At 39.5% G+C, this 17,566-nt stretch overlaps 1 protein-coding gene across 2 annotated transcripts in view; it reads left to right on the top strand.

Annotated features, from left to right (window-relative positions):
* The first annotated feature begins 1,941 nt into the window (after positions 1-1,941).
* The window catches only part of edar (ectodysplasin A receptor), a 32,726-nt gene continuing 17,101 nt past the window's right edge, over positions 1,942-17,566 (top strand). For both annotated transcript variants that reach the window (XM_058082973.1, XM_058082972.1), the window contains exons 1-3: positions 1,942-2,144; positions 14,674-14,739; positions 16,120-16,239. In XM_058082973.1, the coding sequence (XP_057938956.1) occupies positions 14,689-14,739; positions 16,120-16,239 (171 nt within the window). In that variant the 5' untranslated portion in view covers positions 1,942-2,144; positions 14,674-14,688. The remainder of the gene's footprint in view (positions 2,145-14,673; positions 14,740-16,119; positions 16,240-17,566) is intronic.

Below are 17,566 nucleotides of genomic sequence, written 5' to 3'. Positions count from 1 at the left end.
TGTAGTGGACTTCTACAATGGCCACACTTTATTAATGAACCAATTTCCATTATGTTTCCAATAAACAGTCGCTTATCTTATCATATTTAATCTTGTTTCGCAGCTCATTTATCTCGGCTTAACACCTCATACCAGATGACTTTCTGTGCTTGTTTTTGTTCCACCGCTACCGTATCCATTCCAGATATTCGTCCGTGTTTGTTTGTAGCTGCCGTTGCATCAGCAGAGCCGGTCAGTCTTTCTTCTTTTCCACATCCTTTCTTTATCCTCTCATCTCATCTAAGCTCTTCCCCGCTCCTCCAGTCAGGAAGCCCCTGGCTCAACATAAAAGACGACGTGAAAGAGGCAAGCGAGAAGGAAGAAAAAGTGAAAAGCTAATAGGCCGCAAGTGGGAGGGATGCAGACTGAGAGAGTAAAGAGGCGGTGGAAGAAAAAATGAGCAAATGACCACCAGAGAGGAAGAATAAGAAAAAAATGAGGAGTCGGAAACAGTGGGAGAGAAAGCCAAGGAGGACAGGTAATACGTAATTACAGGACACCCCCTGTTTTCAAAGCCCCTCTTTATCTCATCCTTCCTGTGGCGCAGAAAAGGAGAAGAAGTGGAAAGGGAAAAGAGATGAAGACCAAGTCCAACGTAGACATATCATTTCTATATTCTAAAGGAAGGCATCAAACTGTCCAGCTTGGAACATGTTGTTGTTTATCTACGACTCTATTTTACATGGAGTTTCATTTTTTTCACAGAAAAATCACCCTAAGTTAATAATCATGCATTAATGCTATTAGAAAAGCCCCCTTTAAGCTTAACCAATCATTGTTTGTCACTATATATATATATATAGCTTTCCTTTATATGTATATATATTGCCTTTATATATATATATATATATATATATATATATATATATATTTCCATACTAGGAAATATATTAATTAATTAAATAAATAAATAAATAAATAATCCATTAAATTTATTTATACATAAATTCCACTTAATTAAAAGCAAAATTACATTCAAAATTTTATATTTTATTGAAATAAAATTATAATTAAATTAGGTAATAAAGGTAATAACTGGTCAGGAAGGAAAGATACAATTTATCAATTAAATAAATAATTTATTAATTAATTACATGTATTTATAAATAAATTCCACTTCATTAAAAGCAAAATCAAATTTAAAATGTTATATTTGAATGAAATAAATTATAATTAAATTATGTAATAAAGGTAACTGGTCATTTTTTGTCTATATATATATATATATATATATATATATATATATATATATATATATATATATATATATATATATATAAAGGAAAGATATGATTTATTAATTAAATAAATAATTAATAAATAAAAAATAAATAAATTCCACTTTATTAACACCAAATTTAATTTAAAATTGTATATTTTAATGCAATCAATTATAATTAAATTAGGTAATTGAACAAAATAAATAAATGTAAATACAAAATGGTACCAGGAGGGACATAACAAAAATGCATGCATAAAATAACAAAGAAATAATAATACATCTATTTACTGTAATACATATATCAAGAAATACATATAATTAACTATCAACTGGCACAATATAGTGTGAGGAAATGTACATTAGAAGTAACTCTGTTAGTATTTACATCATTATTCACTTGCTATTCAGTTTCAATCCACTTTTGGGTTGAAAAGGGTTAACATTTTCCCCAGATGTGTAAAAATATATTCTTGTTAGCTTCTAAAAACACCAAACATCAATCTACTGCTGTTTAATAATAAAGCCCTCCTATTCATTGGCTGCCATTTATTAAGTGAACAACAGAGGGCGCAGTCGAGTCATGACCCGCAGCCCTGCCCCCTTGTCAGCACTTCACCTGATCACATCTGTCTCAGGGCGGAGAAACTTTCTCACTTTCCCTCATTATTAAGGAGGAGCCTTTCAGTGGCGCTGGAAAAAGTGGAAGCGGAGACAGAAGTTCAGCTATTTTGAAGCGAGACTTACATGCAGGCAAAGGAAGCCCCATCCCGTGGATGCTGATCACAGGTTGATACTCCAGGTTGAGGACGGACATCTGACCTTACCAGTGCGACATCCTCAGAGGCCGTAGACCAGTGTGACCTCGGACTTTCTCCTCCTGCAGGTAAGACGTCTGGAATGTCGGGACAGATTTCTGCAAGACTTGGGGGAAATTCCAAAGCTTTTTTTTTTAACTTCCAAGTATGTATTTTGCATTGTTTGCTGGAGGGAAAGTTGTTTTGATTGGTGGAAGAGCCAATAAGTCAATAAGTCAATAAACCGCATAACATTACAAAAACTTTATTGACATATTTGAATGCTGCATGTTGCTACAAAGCTTCCAGCGCAAGGTTACAGTAATTTGGATTGTTTCATCACTAGCTTCTTATTCTGTCACGCTTTGAAACTTAATGCTACAGTGACTAGCTCATCTTATTTCAATGGCGCCTAATTAGTAACGCCATCCCATGGGACATTGCTCCTGTGTGTGAGGGTTTGGTTTTTTTTTGGGTGGTTGTGAGCTTTGCATGCACACCTTCCACGTGTCTGCATAATTGTTTTCATGGTAATGCCCGACTGTCCCAAAGCCTCCCCCAAGGGGAAGTCGTACCCGCAGACAGGCGTCCCCGGCCCGGCACGTCCCAGGCCGGTTGGGGACAAGCCGGATCCTGCCGAGCTTCTAAAAGTCTGCTGGTTGACTTTGAACTGCAGCTGCTGGAGGTGGAAATCTGCCCCCCCAACACCCCCCCCCCCCTCCCCACACACACTTCTCCACCTTTCTTCCTCTGCCCCCAAGCTGTCTCTGTCGCCATCACGTCTTTCATGTTGCCAGGTAGAAAGACTAAAAAAGCACCCACAAGAAGACAGGGATGTCATCTTCAAAAGACGTTAATATGTTGTTTTTTTTCTTCCTTGAGGATTAAAGGGACAGTAGCGTAGAAAAAAAAAAAAAAACATGACAGGAAGTTTCATCCTCTCGCGCTCGACTCAGTGGGATAGATAACTAGTCTTCGCCTTGCTTCCTGTCGACTTGATTCATGCGTTTCCTTATTTCACATACGTTAGATGTCATAACCGATTCCCTTCCATCCAAAGCGCAGAAAAGCGTACTGTACTTATTTGGAGACACTTAGACCCATTTATTTATATATGATTACTGAATCATTGAACACTTATGAAATCTAATTACTAATTTCCATTATATCACATACTTATGATGTTAAGGGATGCACGGTGTTTGAGTGGTTCGCGTGCAGTCCATAGGAGACTAGAGTTCGATTCCACCCTCTCTGCGTGGAGTTTGCATGTTCTCCCCGTGCATGCGTGGGTTTTCTGCGGGTACTCCGGTTTCCTCCCACATTCCAAAAACATGCTAGGTTAATTGCCGATTCCAAATTGTCCATCGGTATGAATGTGAGTGTGAATGGTTGTTTGTCTATATGTGCCCTGTGATTGGCTGGCCACCAGTCCAGGGTGTAACCCCCCTCTCACCAAAAGACAGCTGGGATAGGCTCCAGCATGCCTGCGACCCTTGTGAAGATAAGCGGTATAGAAAATGGATGGATGGATATTGTGTCGTACAAGTATAAAAGTTACCATAGGGGTGCTATTTCATGCCTAGAGAGCTCTAGTACCATTAAAAAAACATATTTAGACGGTTTTAAATAAGTACTAATAACGAGGAAAATATGTAATTTATAAATAAAGGAGAAATTCACATATCACGGTCGGGTCTGGAAGCAATTAACAGTGATAAAGGAGGGATTATATATTCATGTCCTGTTTATTCCACCAACTGACCATTAGCATTGAAAATAAGTGACCATAGGGGTGCTATTTCATGCCTAGAGGGCTCTAGAAACATATTTAGACGGTTGTAAATAAGTACTAGTAACAAGGAAAATATGTAATTTATAAATAAGGGAGAAATTCACATATCACGGTTGGGTCAGGAAGCAATTAACAGTGATAAAGGAGGGATTATATATGCATGTCCTGTTTATTCCACCAGCTGACCATTAGCATTGAAAATAAGTGACCATAGGGGTGCTATTTCATGTCTAGAGGGCTCTAGTACCATGAAAAAACATATTTAGACGGTTGTAAATAAGTACTATTATGTAATTTATAAATAAGGGAGAAATTTACATATCACGGTCGGGTCTGGAAGCAATTAACAGTGATAAAGGAGGGATTATATATTCATGTCCTGTTTATTCCACCAACCGACCATTAGCATTGAAAATAAGTGACCATAGGGGTGCTATTTCATTCCTAGAGGGCTCTAGTACCATTAAAAAAACAACCGACCATTAGCATTGAAAATAAGTGACCATAGGGGTGCTATTTCATTCCTAGAGGGCTCTAGTACCATTAAAAAAACAACCGACCATTAGCATTGAAAATAAGTGACCATAGGGGTGCTATTTCATGCCTAGAGGGCTCTAGTACCATTAAAAAACCAACCGACCATTAGCATTGAAAATCCCGCCACACTTCAAATACCCCCACGGTAAATCTGCAGGAAATTATGAGGCTCCGCTGCTCTCCTGCATCCAGTTTGTTTCCAAATTGGCCAGATTTAGTCTAATCCCGTTGATAAATGAAAAGCAGACCGACATGACAGTTGAAAAAGGATCCCGAGTCACCAGATTACTGGCGCAAGGCGAGCGTTTCGATCGGGTTAACTGCAGCTGTGGAGCCTCAAGCTGGGTGTGATTTATTTAGTAAGCGACGAGTGTGAAGTCACCTGTGAACCATGTTGCTTCGCTGCTCTGGTTCCTGCGTTGCCCCCCGACTCAGCTGAAGGCATTGCATTTTTCTCACTCCTTATGTGAGGAGAAAAGTCAATTTAGTGGAAAGGAGAAAGCATAACCATAGCATGAGAAAGATGACGCTCTTAAACCCTGACGAATGACTATTTGTCTGACCTCCTCGACTGTGTCCATCCATCATGTCTTCCGTGGATTTATGCAACCACACACATCCCTCCAAAAGATACACATATTTGCCACAAATTCCCACGCAGTATTTCAAACCCAAAGCTCATTCGTATTTACTTGTTGACTATACGGTCATTCATGGTTGAGGTTGCAGTAGTGTTCTTGTCAGCGCCTCATAATAAATCCACCCACTCACTGATGCAAGATGTGTGAGAGTGTGTCTCATACATTCTTAAATGATGCTCTGGTGTTTTTCTACACAGAGAGCAAAAAAAAAAACGAGAAACAAAAACGCATTCCAGGCTGCAGATTAGGCTTTCCGTTTAGCGCCACGACAAAATAAACAGAGACGAGACATGTCGGCAGACAAGAGGGAGACAATGCCGCCCGGCTAAGCAATGCAAAGGGGGAACAAGGTATCAGGAGTCAGAGATGATGAAAGACACATCACCAGAAGGCAAAGCATCAAAGACATCACCGACCGAGTGTGTGTGTGTGTGTGTGTGTGTGTGTACGTGCGCGTACACATGTGCTGGTGTGCACTTTCTTTTCATGTGAGTTTGTTTTTCCTGCGCTTTGAGTGGGAAACTGGCACTTAGTGTGTAATTAAAGCAATCAAAAGATGAAGCGAGATGAGGAAATGCATACATTACACACAAACATGGAGGCTGCATCCAAAAATGGGTCATTGACTTGATCTCTTAAGGAGGAGGCTGTGTTCGAAACCGCATACTTACTACTATGCCCATACTATCCACACTCCATAATGCATACCCAATCCATCAGACAGTATGCAAAGTGTTTACACTACAGCGTACTACATGATAACCCACAATGCATTGCACTCCTACCCAAGCCGAAATCGACATATTGACAATAAATCACTTTATTAATTTTTTTTTTTAATCAGGCAAGAAAGTGGCCGTTTAGATCCCGGGTGTGCCATTTATTTGTCCAAATACCAACCGTTTACAATTTCGTTCGCAAGAATTCGGCAAAATTTAAGCTAGCCAAAGTGAGCAACACACTTCTGGTTATTTTCACGAAATAAAACACCCCCATACAAAAAAAACCCACAGTGATAAATCACTGCTTTTATTTTGAAAACATTAAACTAACCAACTCGCAATATATCCTGCCTGACACCTGCTCAGAGTTCAGCCAACGTTTTGTTTTTTTTTCGCGGTGACGTCATGTCGCGTTGCATTCTGGGTAATTTGCGTGTGAGTAGTAAGCTGATGATACATACTCAACATTTCTGTCAAATGCAGTATGCACTTCTTACATATTTAAAAATCGCATACTGTCAGTTGTAGACACACTGCATACTCAAAGAGTTATATTCCCAATGAACCATTAAATGCACCTGTAAGATTTTAAGTTGGGAAAAATGGCCTCTTACTAGTCCAGGATAGCCATAGCCTAGTGTGAGAGCTCTTCAAGTTTATTTTACCAGACAGTACAACAGTATTCCCCCCCAGCACACACAACAGGCCTCCCCACCAACAATTCACCCATCCCCTTTTACCCGTAAAGGGCCAACCATAATTCCCCAATGAGAGGGTGAGGCAATTTGTCTAAAAGGTACCATATTTACATTTACAACACCCTTCTTTTATATTACAAAAGCCTTAAGTTTCACTTTCTATATACATTTTAAGCACTAGATTACATTTAACAACTTAGATTACCCAACAACTACCCAGTTAACCCCCCCCCCCTCCCCCCCAGGTGACACTTGGGAGAGTCCAATCAAGGTGATTGCACTCACATGGGCACGCCTCCATGTTTGTGCGCCGACAAATCACCTCAAAGAAAGGAGAAACTGATGAGAAATTAGGAACAAAACCAATGACTTCTAAATGAAAAAAACTATCTAACTAAAGTGGCAATTAAACAACTTAAATGGCAAACAAATATAATTAAAGTACTATACAGTAGAATCTCTGTACTTTTTTGGAGTAGCACCTTTTGACGCTTGTGCAAAAACACCAGCGATGACCGTACTTTTTCAGGGTGATGGAATTTGTGTAAACAGAAATTCTGCAAAGCAATGAGGTCCAGCTTTACTTCTGCTTGCAAATATGGAAATCGCTTAAATTGTGTTTATTTTCACATGTAGGCTAAACACCGATGATGTCGCTAATGACTTGTATTCATCATTTCCTGACTGCCCTGGAAGGCATCTGTTCCGTGTCCATGGAGGGGATTTGTACCTTTTGACAAGTGAATGGAAATACTAGAAATACAAATAAAATAAAAAAAAAAACGCCAAAAGAATGCTTTCTAGAGTAGTCAAAAGAGAAGATGTGGTTTAAAAAGAATGGTCGATCTCCCAAAATGGTAGTACCCTTGTTTGACATCATTCGCGAACCAGGAAGTAGCTTGAAGCAATTAGCATACACAAATACACTCCACAATTGTTCTTTTTGCACCCAATTTTCTTAACATATCATTTTTTGTGGATATTTGTGCTCTACTAAGTGGCATTCTACATATACTATATGTGGGCATTAAAGCTATTGCTAAAACAAGCAAAGACTTTTGCACTTCAGTTAGCATTTAAGCTAAAATCACGCAAAATGTTGCCTCGGTTTGTGTACATATCCCATGACTCAACTTGACTCCATATTAGCATGGAAAACAACACTAGAACCGTTAGTTATATTTTATTAATTTTTTTTTTTTATTTTGGATGCAAATAACTGTGGTTTACATTTCCAAATGTCACTGCCTGAGACGTCACACACGATATGTGTTTACATCAGAAACAACAACATGGATGCCCTCAAAACTATGTTGGTTGTAGCTATTGCTTTTTTGCCAGCCCAAATAATGCTGGAATAATTAGGAATGGCGCGACAATTTCCGACTATCAGGATGATAAAGTCATCTTCAGCTTTTGTCCTTGCTATGACTCTTACCTATGTTAACCAGAAAAACACTAACATAATGTCCGCCAGTCCTTTTGTAGCAGGGCTGAAATGCAGTGGAAATGTTTTTTTTTTTTTTTAAAGATTAAGCTCATTTTCGTGACAAAGGGGTACTTTATTGGCATTCATCTTATCATTCTTTATAATGAAAAACACGGCGGTCTAGTGGTTAGCGCGCAGATCTCACAGCTAGGAAACCAGGGTTCAATTCCACCCTCGGCCATCTCTGTGTGGAGTTTGCATGTTCTCCCCGTGCATGCGTGGGTTTTCTCCGGGTACTCCGGTTTCCTCCCACATTCCAAAAACATGCTAGGTTAATTGACTCCAAATTATCCATAGGTATGAATGCGAGTGTGAATGGTTGTTTGTCTATATGTGCCCTGTGATTGGCTGGCCACCAGTCCAGACCCTCGTGAGGAAAAAGCGGTAGAAAATGAATTAATTAATGAAATATATACTTGTAAACAGCGGGGCCCATCCATCAATACAGCATCATCTTTAAGCACTTCAATTCCAGTCAGCTGGGATAGGCTCCAGCATGACCCTGGTGAGAATAGGTGGCATAAAAAACGTATGGATGGAAAACTAAATCCTACAAAAATCAAAACCCATCTTTAACAATGGCACTAACTTGAGTCTAATATTAGCTGTTACCTGCTATGACCTGCTTGCTTGACGGGCTGTCAAATCCACTTTGCGCCCAATTGTGTGGAAGTTGAACGCAGTAGGTGGTTGAGTGACAGATCCATTGCCAACCATCTATTTACTCTCCCCGTTCTAGAGACAAAAATGCTAGCAGCTCATTCCTCCTCGATGATTAGCTAGGAGTATCCCTCATTTTCCATCACTTTGATGTGGAACGGCGAAATAACTGCTCTCAATCGTTATGTATTGTCACTGAAATTTAGAGGCTCAGACGCGATTATTGTAATTGTCCTAATGGAACGTTATTACGCAAAATGAAAATTTTCTTCTAATAATCATAGCTCATAAGTCACCAACTCCAACTGCGGCGCTACAGTTAATACAACGGAAGTGAGGCGTATTGTTATGATAAATAACAGAAACATGACAGTTCTGCAGAAGCGCTACACTTAACTTCGACTGTTTTCTTATCTTACCCCCAACTAAATCTACTGTAGATTTATATTTTCAGTTGTTAAACCAGGGGTGGGCAAACTACGGCCCGGGGGCCACATCCGGCCCGCCAAGTGTTTGAATATGGCCCGCCTGTTCTTTCCAAAATATTTCATTGAAACTCAACGTACAACCTGGCATCATGGCTTGAGCCAACCTTTTGATGGTCGAAGTAGCTGTTTTATCAATTTCGTTATTTGATGTTGTCTGATGTTTACAAAATGCTCCTGAACAAAGGGACACAAGCACATAATAATAATAAAAATAAAATAATAATAATAAAATAATAATAATAAAATAATAATAATAAAATAATAATAATAATAATAATAATAATAATAATAATAATAATAATAATAATAATAATAATAATAATAATAATAATAATAATAATAATAATAATAATAATAATAGTAATAATACATTAATTTTCTACCACTTATCCTCACGAGGGTCACAGGGGGTGCTGGAGCCTATCCCAGCTGTCTTGGGGCGAGAGGCGGGGTACACCCTGGACTGGTCGTAATAATAATAATAATAATAATAATAATAATAATTCATTTTTTACCGCTTATCCTCACGAGGGTCGCGGGGGTGCTGGAGCCTATCCCAGCTGTCTTGGGGCAAGAGGCGGGGTACACCCTGGACTGGTTGTACTAATAATAATAATAATAATAACAATAATAATAATTCATTCATTTTTTTACCGCTTATCCTCACGAGGGTCGCAGGGGGTGCTGGAGCCTATCCCAGCTGTCTTGGGGCGAGAGGCGGGGTACACCCTGGACTGGTCGTAATAATAATAATAATAATAATAATAATAAAAATAAATTTATAACGCACTTTACATCAAATAAATGATCTCAAAGTGCACATATAGCAAACTACATGACACTTTTACGTGTAAAATATGTGTAAAAATATACGTGTACAAATGGACAGTCACATGTAAAATACTATACAGTCTGCCCCCCCCCCCGTCAATTTTATTAAATCAATGCGGCCCGCGAGTCAAAAAGTTTGCCCACCCCTGTGTTAAACCCACGTGTCACATCGACTGACGTTAAGGTTTTCACATGCCGTGCAGATGTGAGGGCATTAGTGAAGAGTCGGAATTATATTGTAAAGTCTGGAAACGATCGAGAATATGTGTCATCCACGCAGAAACACATCCAATCATCATGTTAAGTCACAATGACTCTTTATTCCAAAGATGGTGTGTTTGATATTCAGCATGTGCTGAACAAAAAAATCATAAAATATGATTAGGTTTGATGGGTTCAGCTACGGACCTTAGAAAACAAGACAATTATCTTTTTTTTTCTGGCTAAGGAACCCAGCGGTGGAGAACCGACGTGGTTATGGTTGGTATCTTGGTAGACAAATTTTTCTGAAGGTCAACTTAACTGCATACCAATAATTCCAATGTGATCAACTTGATTCGAATAATTACGTTGGTTTGGCAAGCTTGGCTGGGAAGACATTAGGAAACTATCCTTAAACCTTCTAGCTTGGTGGCATGGACTGAATGGGGGAAAAAAAACATTAGCTACCAGCATCCACAGTCTTCCAACATGCAAAATTGCCAAGGAAAAGACGACTTTAATAGAAAACAGAAGGTCCCAAATCCTCTGTCCAGATGCTGATGATTGAATTGTCACCAGAAATCAGTAGGAGATCCCAGAAACCATTCTGAACGATCATATTTGTTCATTGTTCTCTTTGTAGACAAGTAGCCCATTACTTGAGAGAGAGATGAAAAACGGATAGCAAAGCTGTTTTGGTGGTCCCCGCTCTGAAAAAGAATAATTTCGATAAATTCAAGGCGATTACTAAACGCAGTCAGGCAGATGTAGAATTCATCCAGTGAATGGTCCATTTAAGTAGAAGCAGAATTCAGTGACTCTTTTTGAACAGGCAGAGAAAGAACAATTGGGGTGTAGTTATGGATTTAGGAGCAATTCAAATAAAATGTATTTTGTTCATTTAGTCAGTGGTCACCAACTCCTACAGAACCGAAATCCAGATGATCCAGATGAAAATTCCTTGAAAATGAATGAATATTTACATTGCCATCATAAAAACTAAGGCAGCAAAACTTTGTGAGAATGACTATAGGGGGCCATGACCGGCAGGGGCCCCTGGACTAAGCTAGACAAATGTAATCCAAAACAAACTAACAAACTGTTCAAAACAATGCCTTTTGCACTATCTGTGTAGGTGAACAATGCCTGTGTGGAACTCCAAAGTTCAAAGCTGGTGAATGTGCAGTTTAAAGACCATCCATCCATCCGTTTTCTTCCGCTTATCCGGGTCCGTGTCGCGGGGGCAGCAGTCTCAGTAGTGAAGCCCAGACTTCCCGGTACCCGCCCACCTCCTCCAGCTCCACTGGGAGGACACCAAGGCGTTCCCAGGCCAGCTGTGAGACATAATCCCTCCAGCGTTTCCTAGGTCTGCCCCGGGGCCTTTTCCCAGCTGGGCATGCCTGGAACACCTCACCAGGGAGGCGTCTGGGACAGACAGACCAAGAGTGATTCAGAAGACCCCTATAATGCACCTCGCCCGAATTTAGGATACTGGGGCCTCACCCTGGAGCCAGGCCCGGGGGAGGGGCTCGCAGGCGAGGGCCTGGTGGTCAGCCTTCACCTGTGAGGCCCGGCTGGGCCCAGCCCGAATAAGCCACACGGGATCTCCCCCTTGTAGACCCACCACCTACGGCGGCAAGCATAAGGGTCCGGTGCATTGTGTGTTGGGTGGCGGTAAAGGCCGGGGGCCTGGGCGACCTGGTCTTTGGCGGCCAAATCTGGTTCAGTTTATAGACATCAATGTAACATCTATGGTAATGGTTTTATTTCATTTGAACATGCATCAGATTACAATTGAATGCATCACATAATCAGTTCACAGTTCCACATGTCCAAAAGGAGTAGGAATTATAGCTTATTAAATCCTACCCCTCCATCTGGTACTTTTACAATCAGTAACTGTTACATTTGTTCACTTCCTGCTTTCCATAATACAGTTTAAGGTTTTTTTTTTTTTTTTAAATAATGTACCTCATACCGAAGTACAAGGTGATATGATGATACAATGACATAATGTGTACCATAGTAAGTGTCAATATAGTGATATATATAGCACATCATGACTGGTTCAAGACTCTTCATCCTTGTATTTAGCAAACATCAACTGCTTGTATTGTTTCTTGAATTGGCTCATCGTTGTGCATTGTTTGATTTCCTTACTCAATCCATTCCATAGTTTGATTCCACATACTGAAATGCTATGGCTTTTTAACGTAGTCCTAGCATATAAGTGTTTCAAATGTAGTTCTTCCCTGAGATCATATTTCTCCTCTCTTGTAGAGAAGTATTGGATGACATTTTTAGGTAATTGGTTGTTTTTAGCCTTATGCGTTATTTTAGCTGTTTGAAGATGAAATATATCTAAGCTTAATTCATTTACAAGGCGGAGTAAGACGACAAACAACCAGCGAATAAAAAATATCTATCCCTTTAAATAAGTGTTAGATTTTTATGTTTTTTCTCAAAAAAAAGCCAGCATCCAAACTGTCACATTCAGCAGCTCCATTTCCGGTACGATACCCAAGTTTGACAGTAGCCAGAAAAGAACCCTTGCCAATACGACCTGGTAATGACACACCTAAAAACAGAGGAGTTATTTAGCTAAGATTAGAAGATGAATAACCTTAGGGGTTGACTTTCATCCCAGGCCTGCCTCGACACAGACGGTGAGATAAGCTTTTGGCGAGATGGAGTGAGGCTTTGAAAGAGGTGGAGAAGCTTGTCAAAAGACACACAGAGAGTCTTCAAACACACTTGCTGTATATGTGTGTGTGTGTGTATATGTGTGTGTGTGTGTGTCACTTAAACTCCATAATGATTTGCCTTGAGGGGCTCTGTGCACATTTGGCAGTTCTTCATTTCCTGCTATCCGGGCTTTTATCTCATCAGCAACAGCACACACACACATAAACACACAGACTCACACCGGTTGTGGCCTGACCACAAGGACGGCCCTCAAACACCAGCACATATATGGGCTATATATTCTATGTGTGTGTGTGTGTGTGTGTGTGTGTGTGTAGGGAGTGATTATGCTCAATCAAACCCTGCGGCTGGGGAGAATTAGCTGTCAGTGAGGATCAGCACGTTTTTTTTTTTTTTTTTTTACCAGTCTTCACCATAGCTGAGTGAAAGCTGAGGGTTAGAACCACACAAAGCGGTGATGACCTCAGATACGAGATCATGGTGGCCGTTTCCCCTCACGACTTCTTAATCACATACAGACAAACATATGAAAATCAATTTGATGCTCTCCAGTCAATCTTGCTTGCAAGCTGTCAACTGTGATGAGGTGACCCCGGATCGGACGGGGATTTGGTGTATGGGGAGTATGACGGTCCTCTAGTCTGTGTGGATTTACTATTATTACCATTATTGATGAGCACTCCGGTTTCCTCCCACATTCCAAAAAAACATGCTAGGTTAATTGGCGACTCCAAATTGTACGAGGTACGAGGTGCAGTCTTGGAAAAAAAAACAACCTTAAACTGTATTATAGAAAGCAGGAAGTGAACAAATGTAACAGTTACTGATTGTAAAAGTACCAGATTATTACAAGTGGTTAGCGCGCAGACCTCACAGCTAGGAGAACAGAGTTCAATTCCACCCTCGGTCATCTCTGTGTGGAGTTTGCATGTTCTCCCCGTGCATGCGTGGGTTTTCTCCGGGGACTCCGGTTTCCTCCCACATTCCAAAAAAACATGCTAGGTTAATTAGCGACTCCAAATTGTCCATAGGTATGAATGTGAGTGTGAATGGTTGTTTGTCTATATGTGCCCTGTGATTGGCTGGCGACCAGTCCATGGTGTACCCCACCTCTCGCCCCAAAGACAGCTGGGATAGGCTCCAGCACCCCCGCGACCCTTGTGAGGAAAAGTGGTAGAAACTGAATGAATGAATGAATGTTTGCTAATTTCTGCTACACAGATGATATTGATCTAATACAGGAATTTTGGTAAATGGAGAACAATTTGTACCTTTGGTGTCCTCCACCATCATGCGTGTTATCAAGCGCCTCATACGCAAGGCTGTGATCAACAAGTCTTTCACTAGTGGACTTTGGGTTTTATGTTTGGAAGCGGTTAAAAAGCTAAATATAAGATAAACACCTCACAAAAGTAGTATTTTCTTAAAAAATGTGCATGAAAATGTCCAATTTCTCACTTAATGTTAAACATTTAAGGTAAGTTATACCCGAAAAAAAACCACACAAAAATACAATCCTTGCCATTGGCTGGTCATGAATTGTTTGCGGGTGATTATGACTCCTATTTTTATAATTTGGGGGGAAAGTGGAGGTTAGCCAACGGTGACGCATGTTTGCAGATATGAGCCAGAGCAACGCCACGGGCTGTTGTGCTACTATCATTACATGTTTATTGGCAATGATGCGATAGTTGCGCTCCAGTGAACTCATCTGGGCCACACACTTTGCATGACAGCTGGCATTCACCCACACCGCCCCCCACCCCCTGAAATGCAAGACAATGTCGGAATGTTGACAATATTTGCAATGTCTAAACTCTTTTTTGGTGTGTTTTTGTTTTTGTCTTCAGGAGGTGAATATAAAGATGTCACAGAGGACAGGACCATCAAAATCCATCTTTCTTTCGTCTTTATTAGTAAGTTTATCTCCTTGTCCGAGTTGATCTATGAGTCGACACATTTTTGTGTTTTTCGGGCTGTAAGTCGCCACGGAATGTAAATGGCACCATCCAAAAATGCACCAAGAAGAAGAAAAAAAAGTCGCACTGGAATAAAGGTTTTGGGGGAAAATGTATTTGATTAAATCAGACACCAGACATTTCATCTTGAAGGTCAAGTTGTAATAATAACAATAAAAAGGACAACATTTATGTGTTTACATCAAGGGTCTCAAACACGTGGCCCGCGGGCCAAAAGTGGCCCGCACGACACTAGTTTGAGGCCCCCGCCTTGATATGAAAGTTTAATGTTAGTTTGATATGAATGCTGTATGGTATCATGTACGCAGAAAAAATTATTACCTTTGATTAATGTTCATGTTAAAGGTTAAATAACTGTTAATAGTTATCCTCCCTATCCGTGTGGAAGTGGTAAGTTTTTGGCTATTTAAGTTTAAAGGAAATAACTTGAAGGCTACCGATTAGGTCGCTAGCTCTCTAGTTTGCGAGTTAGCATGTGTCTCAAGACCCTGCAGTTGCGCAATATGTTGTAAATAAAAAGAGTATAAATGTGACTATAGTCGTGTTTTGTCATGTCTACAGGGCTCTAATAATGCTTTGTTCATTTTAATCTGAAAAAAAATAATTTGTCTACCCACCAACTATATGTGGTTTCTTAAGTTTTTATTATTTGCCGTTTTATTATTATTATTATATTTATTTATTTATTACTGATTGATTGATTTTCTTTATTCATGATTTGTTTATTTAGTTTTCATCTTATTTTGTGTAGAAAAATAAAAATTAAGATATTTGAGAACAGTGGAATGTTTTATCAGAGCTTTTCTTGTAGAAAATTGGAACCAAAGCTAAGTTTTTAAAAAAATTTTTGTTTTTAATAAATGCGTTTATTTTTTTTTATTTTTTTTTAGAAAACCTGATGCGGTCCAGTCTTACCCAGACCCGAGCTCCAGTTGCCCCCAAATAAATTGAATTTGAGACCCCTGGTGTACATTGTAGTTGATGTTTAAAAAAACCAAACATATATGTCGCTCCGCTCTGGAGTACAAGTCGCAGGATCAGCCAACCCATGATAAAAAGTATACAGTAGTTGGAAAATACATTCATTCATTCATTCATTCATTTTCTACCGCTTTTCCTCACAAGGGTCACAGGAAGTGATGACAAAGATGTAATAATGCAGATATTTGGTTGTAAGAAAGATAAGTGAATTATGGATTATGAGACATGCACTGAGGAAGCCGATGTGTTATGTTTACTTTCTAAGGATTATAACCTGCAGAGGCAATCACTACCGATTATTGACCACAAATGAAACGTGTTTCTTTGCCTCTTTAGGTGTCCTGCATGCTTGCCCATGCAGAGTATTCCAGCTGTGGCGAGTACGAGTTTTTAAACCAGACCAGCAACAGCTGCCAGGCCTGCCCTCAGTGCCAGCCAGGACAGGAGCCACACATGGTAGGATACGTTCACACTCGTGTGTACAAACGTCACTCTTACTTAGCTTTTCCACATGATGATTTTGGGCCCACTCCAAAACAAAGCAGTTCTTTTTAACATTCTTTTAATTTGTACACCTTTTCATGTCATCCCTAAATGACATAATGTGCTTTGTGCTCAGACCACCCACTGTGCCTGCGCTAAATCCCCGTCCTGCTCAGTGAAAAGATTCTTTATTCAAATGAACATTTCCTGCACTCTTAATTGCTTTCACTGACATTGAAGTGAAGGTATGTGTCAGGGCGAATATGGTACCGCCGTTTAAAGCCGAGTCTGTTTGGGCACCTGGGGGGGTGAGGTAATAGATTACATGAAGGATGAAGACTTGCTGGAGGTTTGGATGTATTACATCATCAATAGAGGCGGATCAGCTAGTGAAAACATGGAGATGCTGTGCATCATTACTGCAGTGACAGACCTGCCAACCTTGTTATATTGTATTTTAGGTGTACCATCCATTCATGTGGGGGTATGCTGGAGCCTATCCCAGCTGACTTGGGCGAGACTGGACTGGTGGACTGGTGGCCAGCCAATCACAGGGCACATATAGACAAACAACCATTCACACTCACATTCATACCTATGGAGTCGCTAATTAACCTAGCATGTTTTTGGAATGGTAATGGTAATGGTTTTATTTCATTTGAACATGCATCAGATTACAATTGAATGCATCCCATAATCAGTTCACAGTTCCACATGTCCAAAAGGAGTAGGAAGAAGCAAAGCTTATTAAATCCTACCCCTCCATCTGGTACATTTACAATCAGCTCACTTCCTGCTTTCCTAATATAATTTAAGTTATTTTTTTTTACTAAAAAAAACAAAAAAAAAATATTTCCGGGTATTTTTATTTTTATTTTTATTTTTATTTTTATTTTTATTTTTATTTTTATTTTTATTTTTATTTTTATTTTTATTTTTATTTTTATTTTTATTTTTATTTTTATTTTTATTTTTACATCCCGAAGTACGACGTGATATGAGGTTTAATATGAGATATGAGGAAGAAGCAAAGCTTATTACATCCTACCCCTCCATCTGGTACTTTTACAATCAGTAACTGTTACATTTGTTCACTTCCTGCTTTCCATAATACAGTTTAAGTTTTTTTTTAATAATGTACCTAATGTACCTTTAAAAATGTAAATTTTTAGGTAATTGGTTATTTTTTAGCCTTATGCATTATTTTAGCTGTTTGAAGATTAACTATATCAGCAAGTTTAAGTATTTGTGATTTTAGAATGTGGGAGGAATCCGGAATACCCGGAGAAAACATGGAGAG

Source organism: Doryrhamphus excisus, chromosome 9, assembly GCF_030265055.1.
Source record: "Doryrhamphus excisus isolate RoL2022-K1 chromosome 9, RoL_Dexc_1.0, whole genome shotgun sequence".
NCBI classification, from domain to species: domain Eukaryota; kingdom Metazoa; phylum Chordata; class Actinopteri; order Syngnathiformes; family Syngnathidae; genus Doryrhamphus; species Doryrhamphus excisus.
Note: the sequence above shows the minus strand (reverse complement) of the source record. Positions and strands in the feature narration are given on the sequence as shown.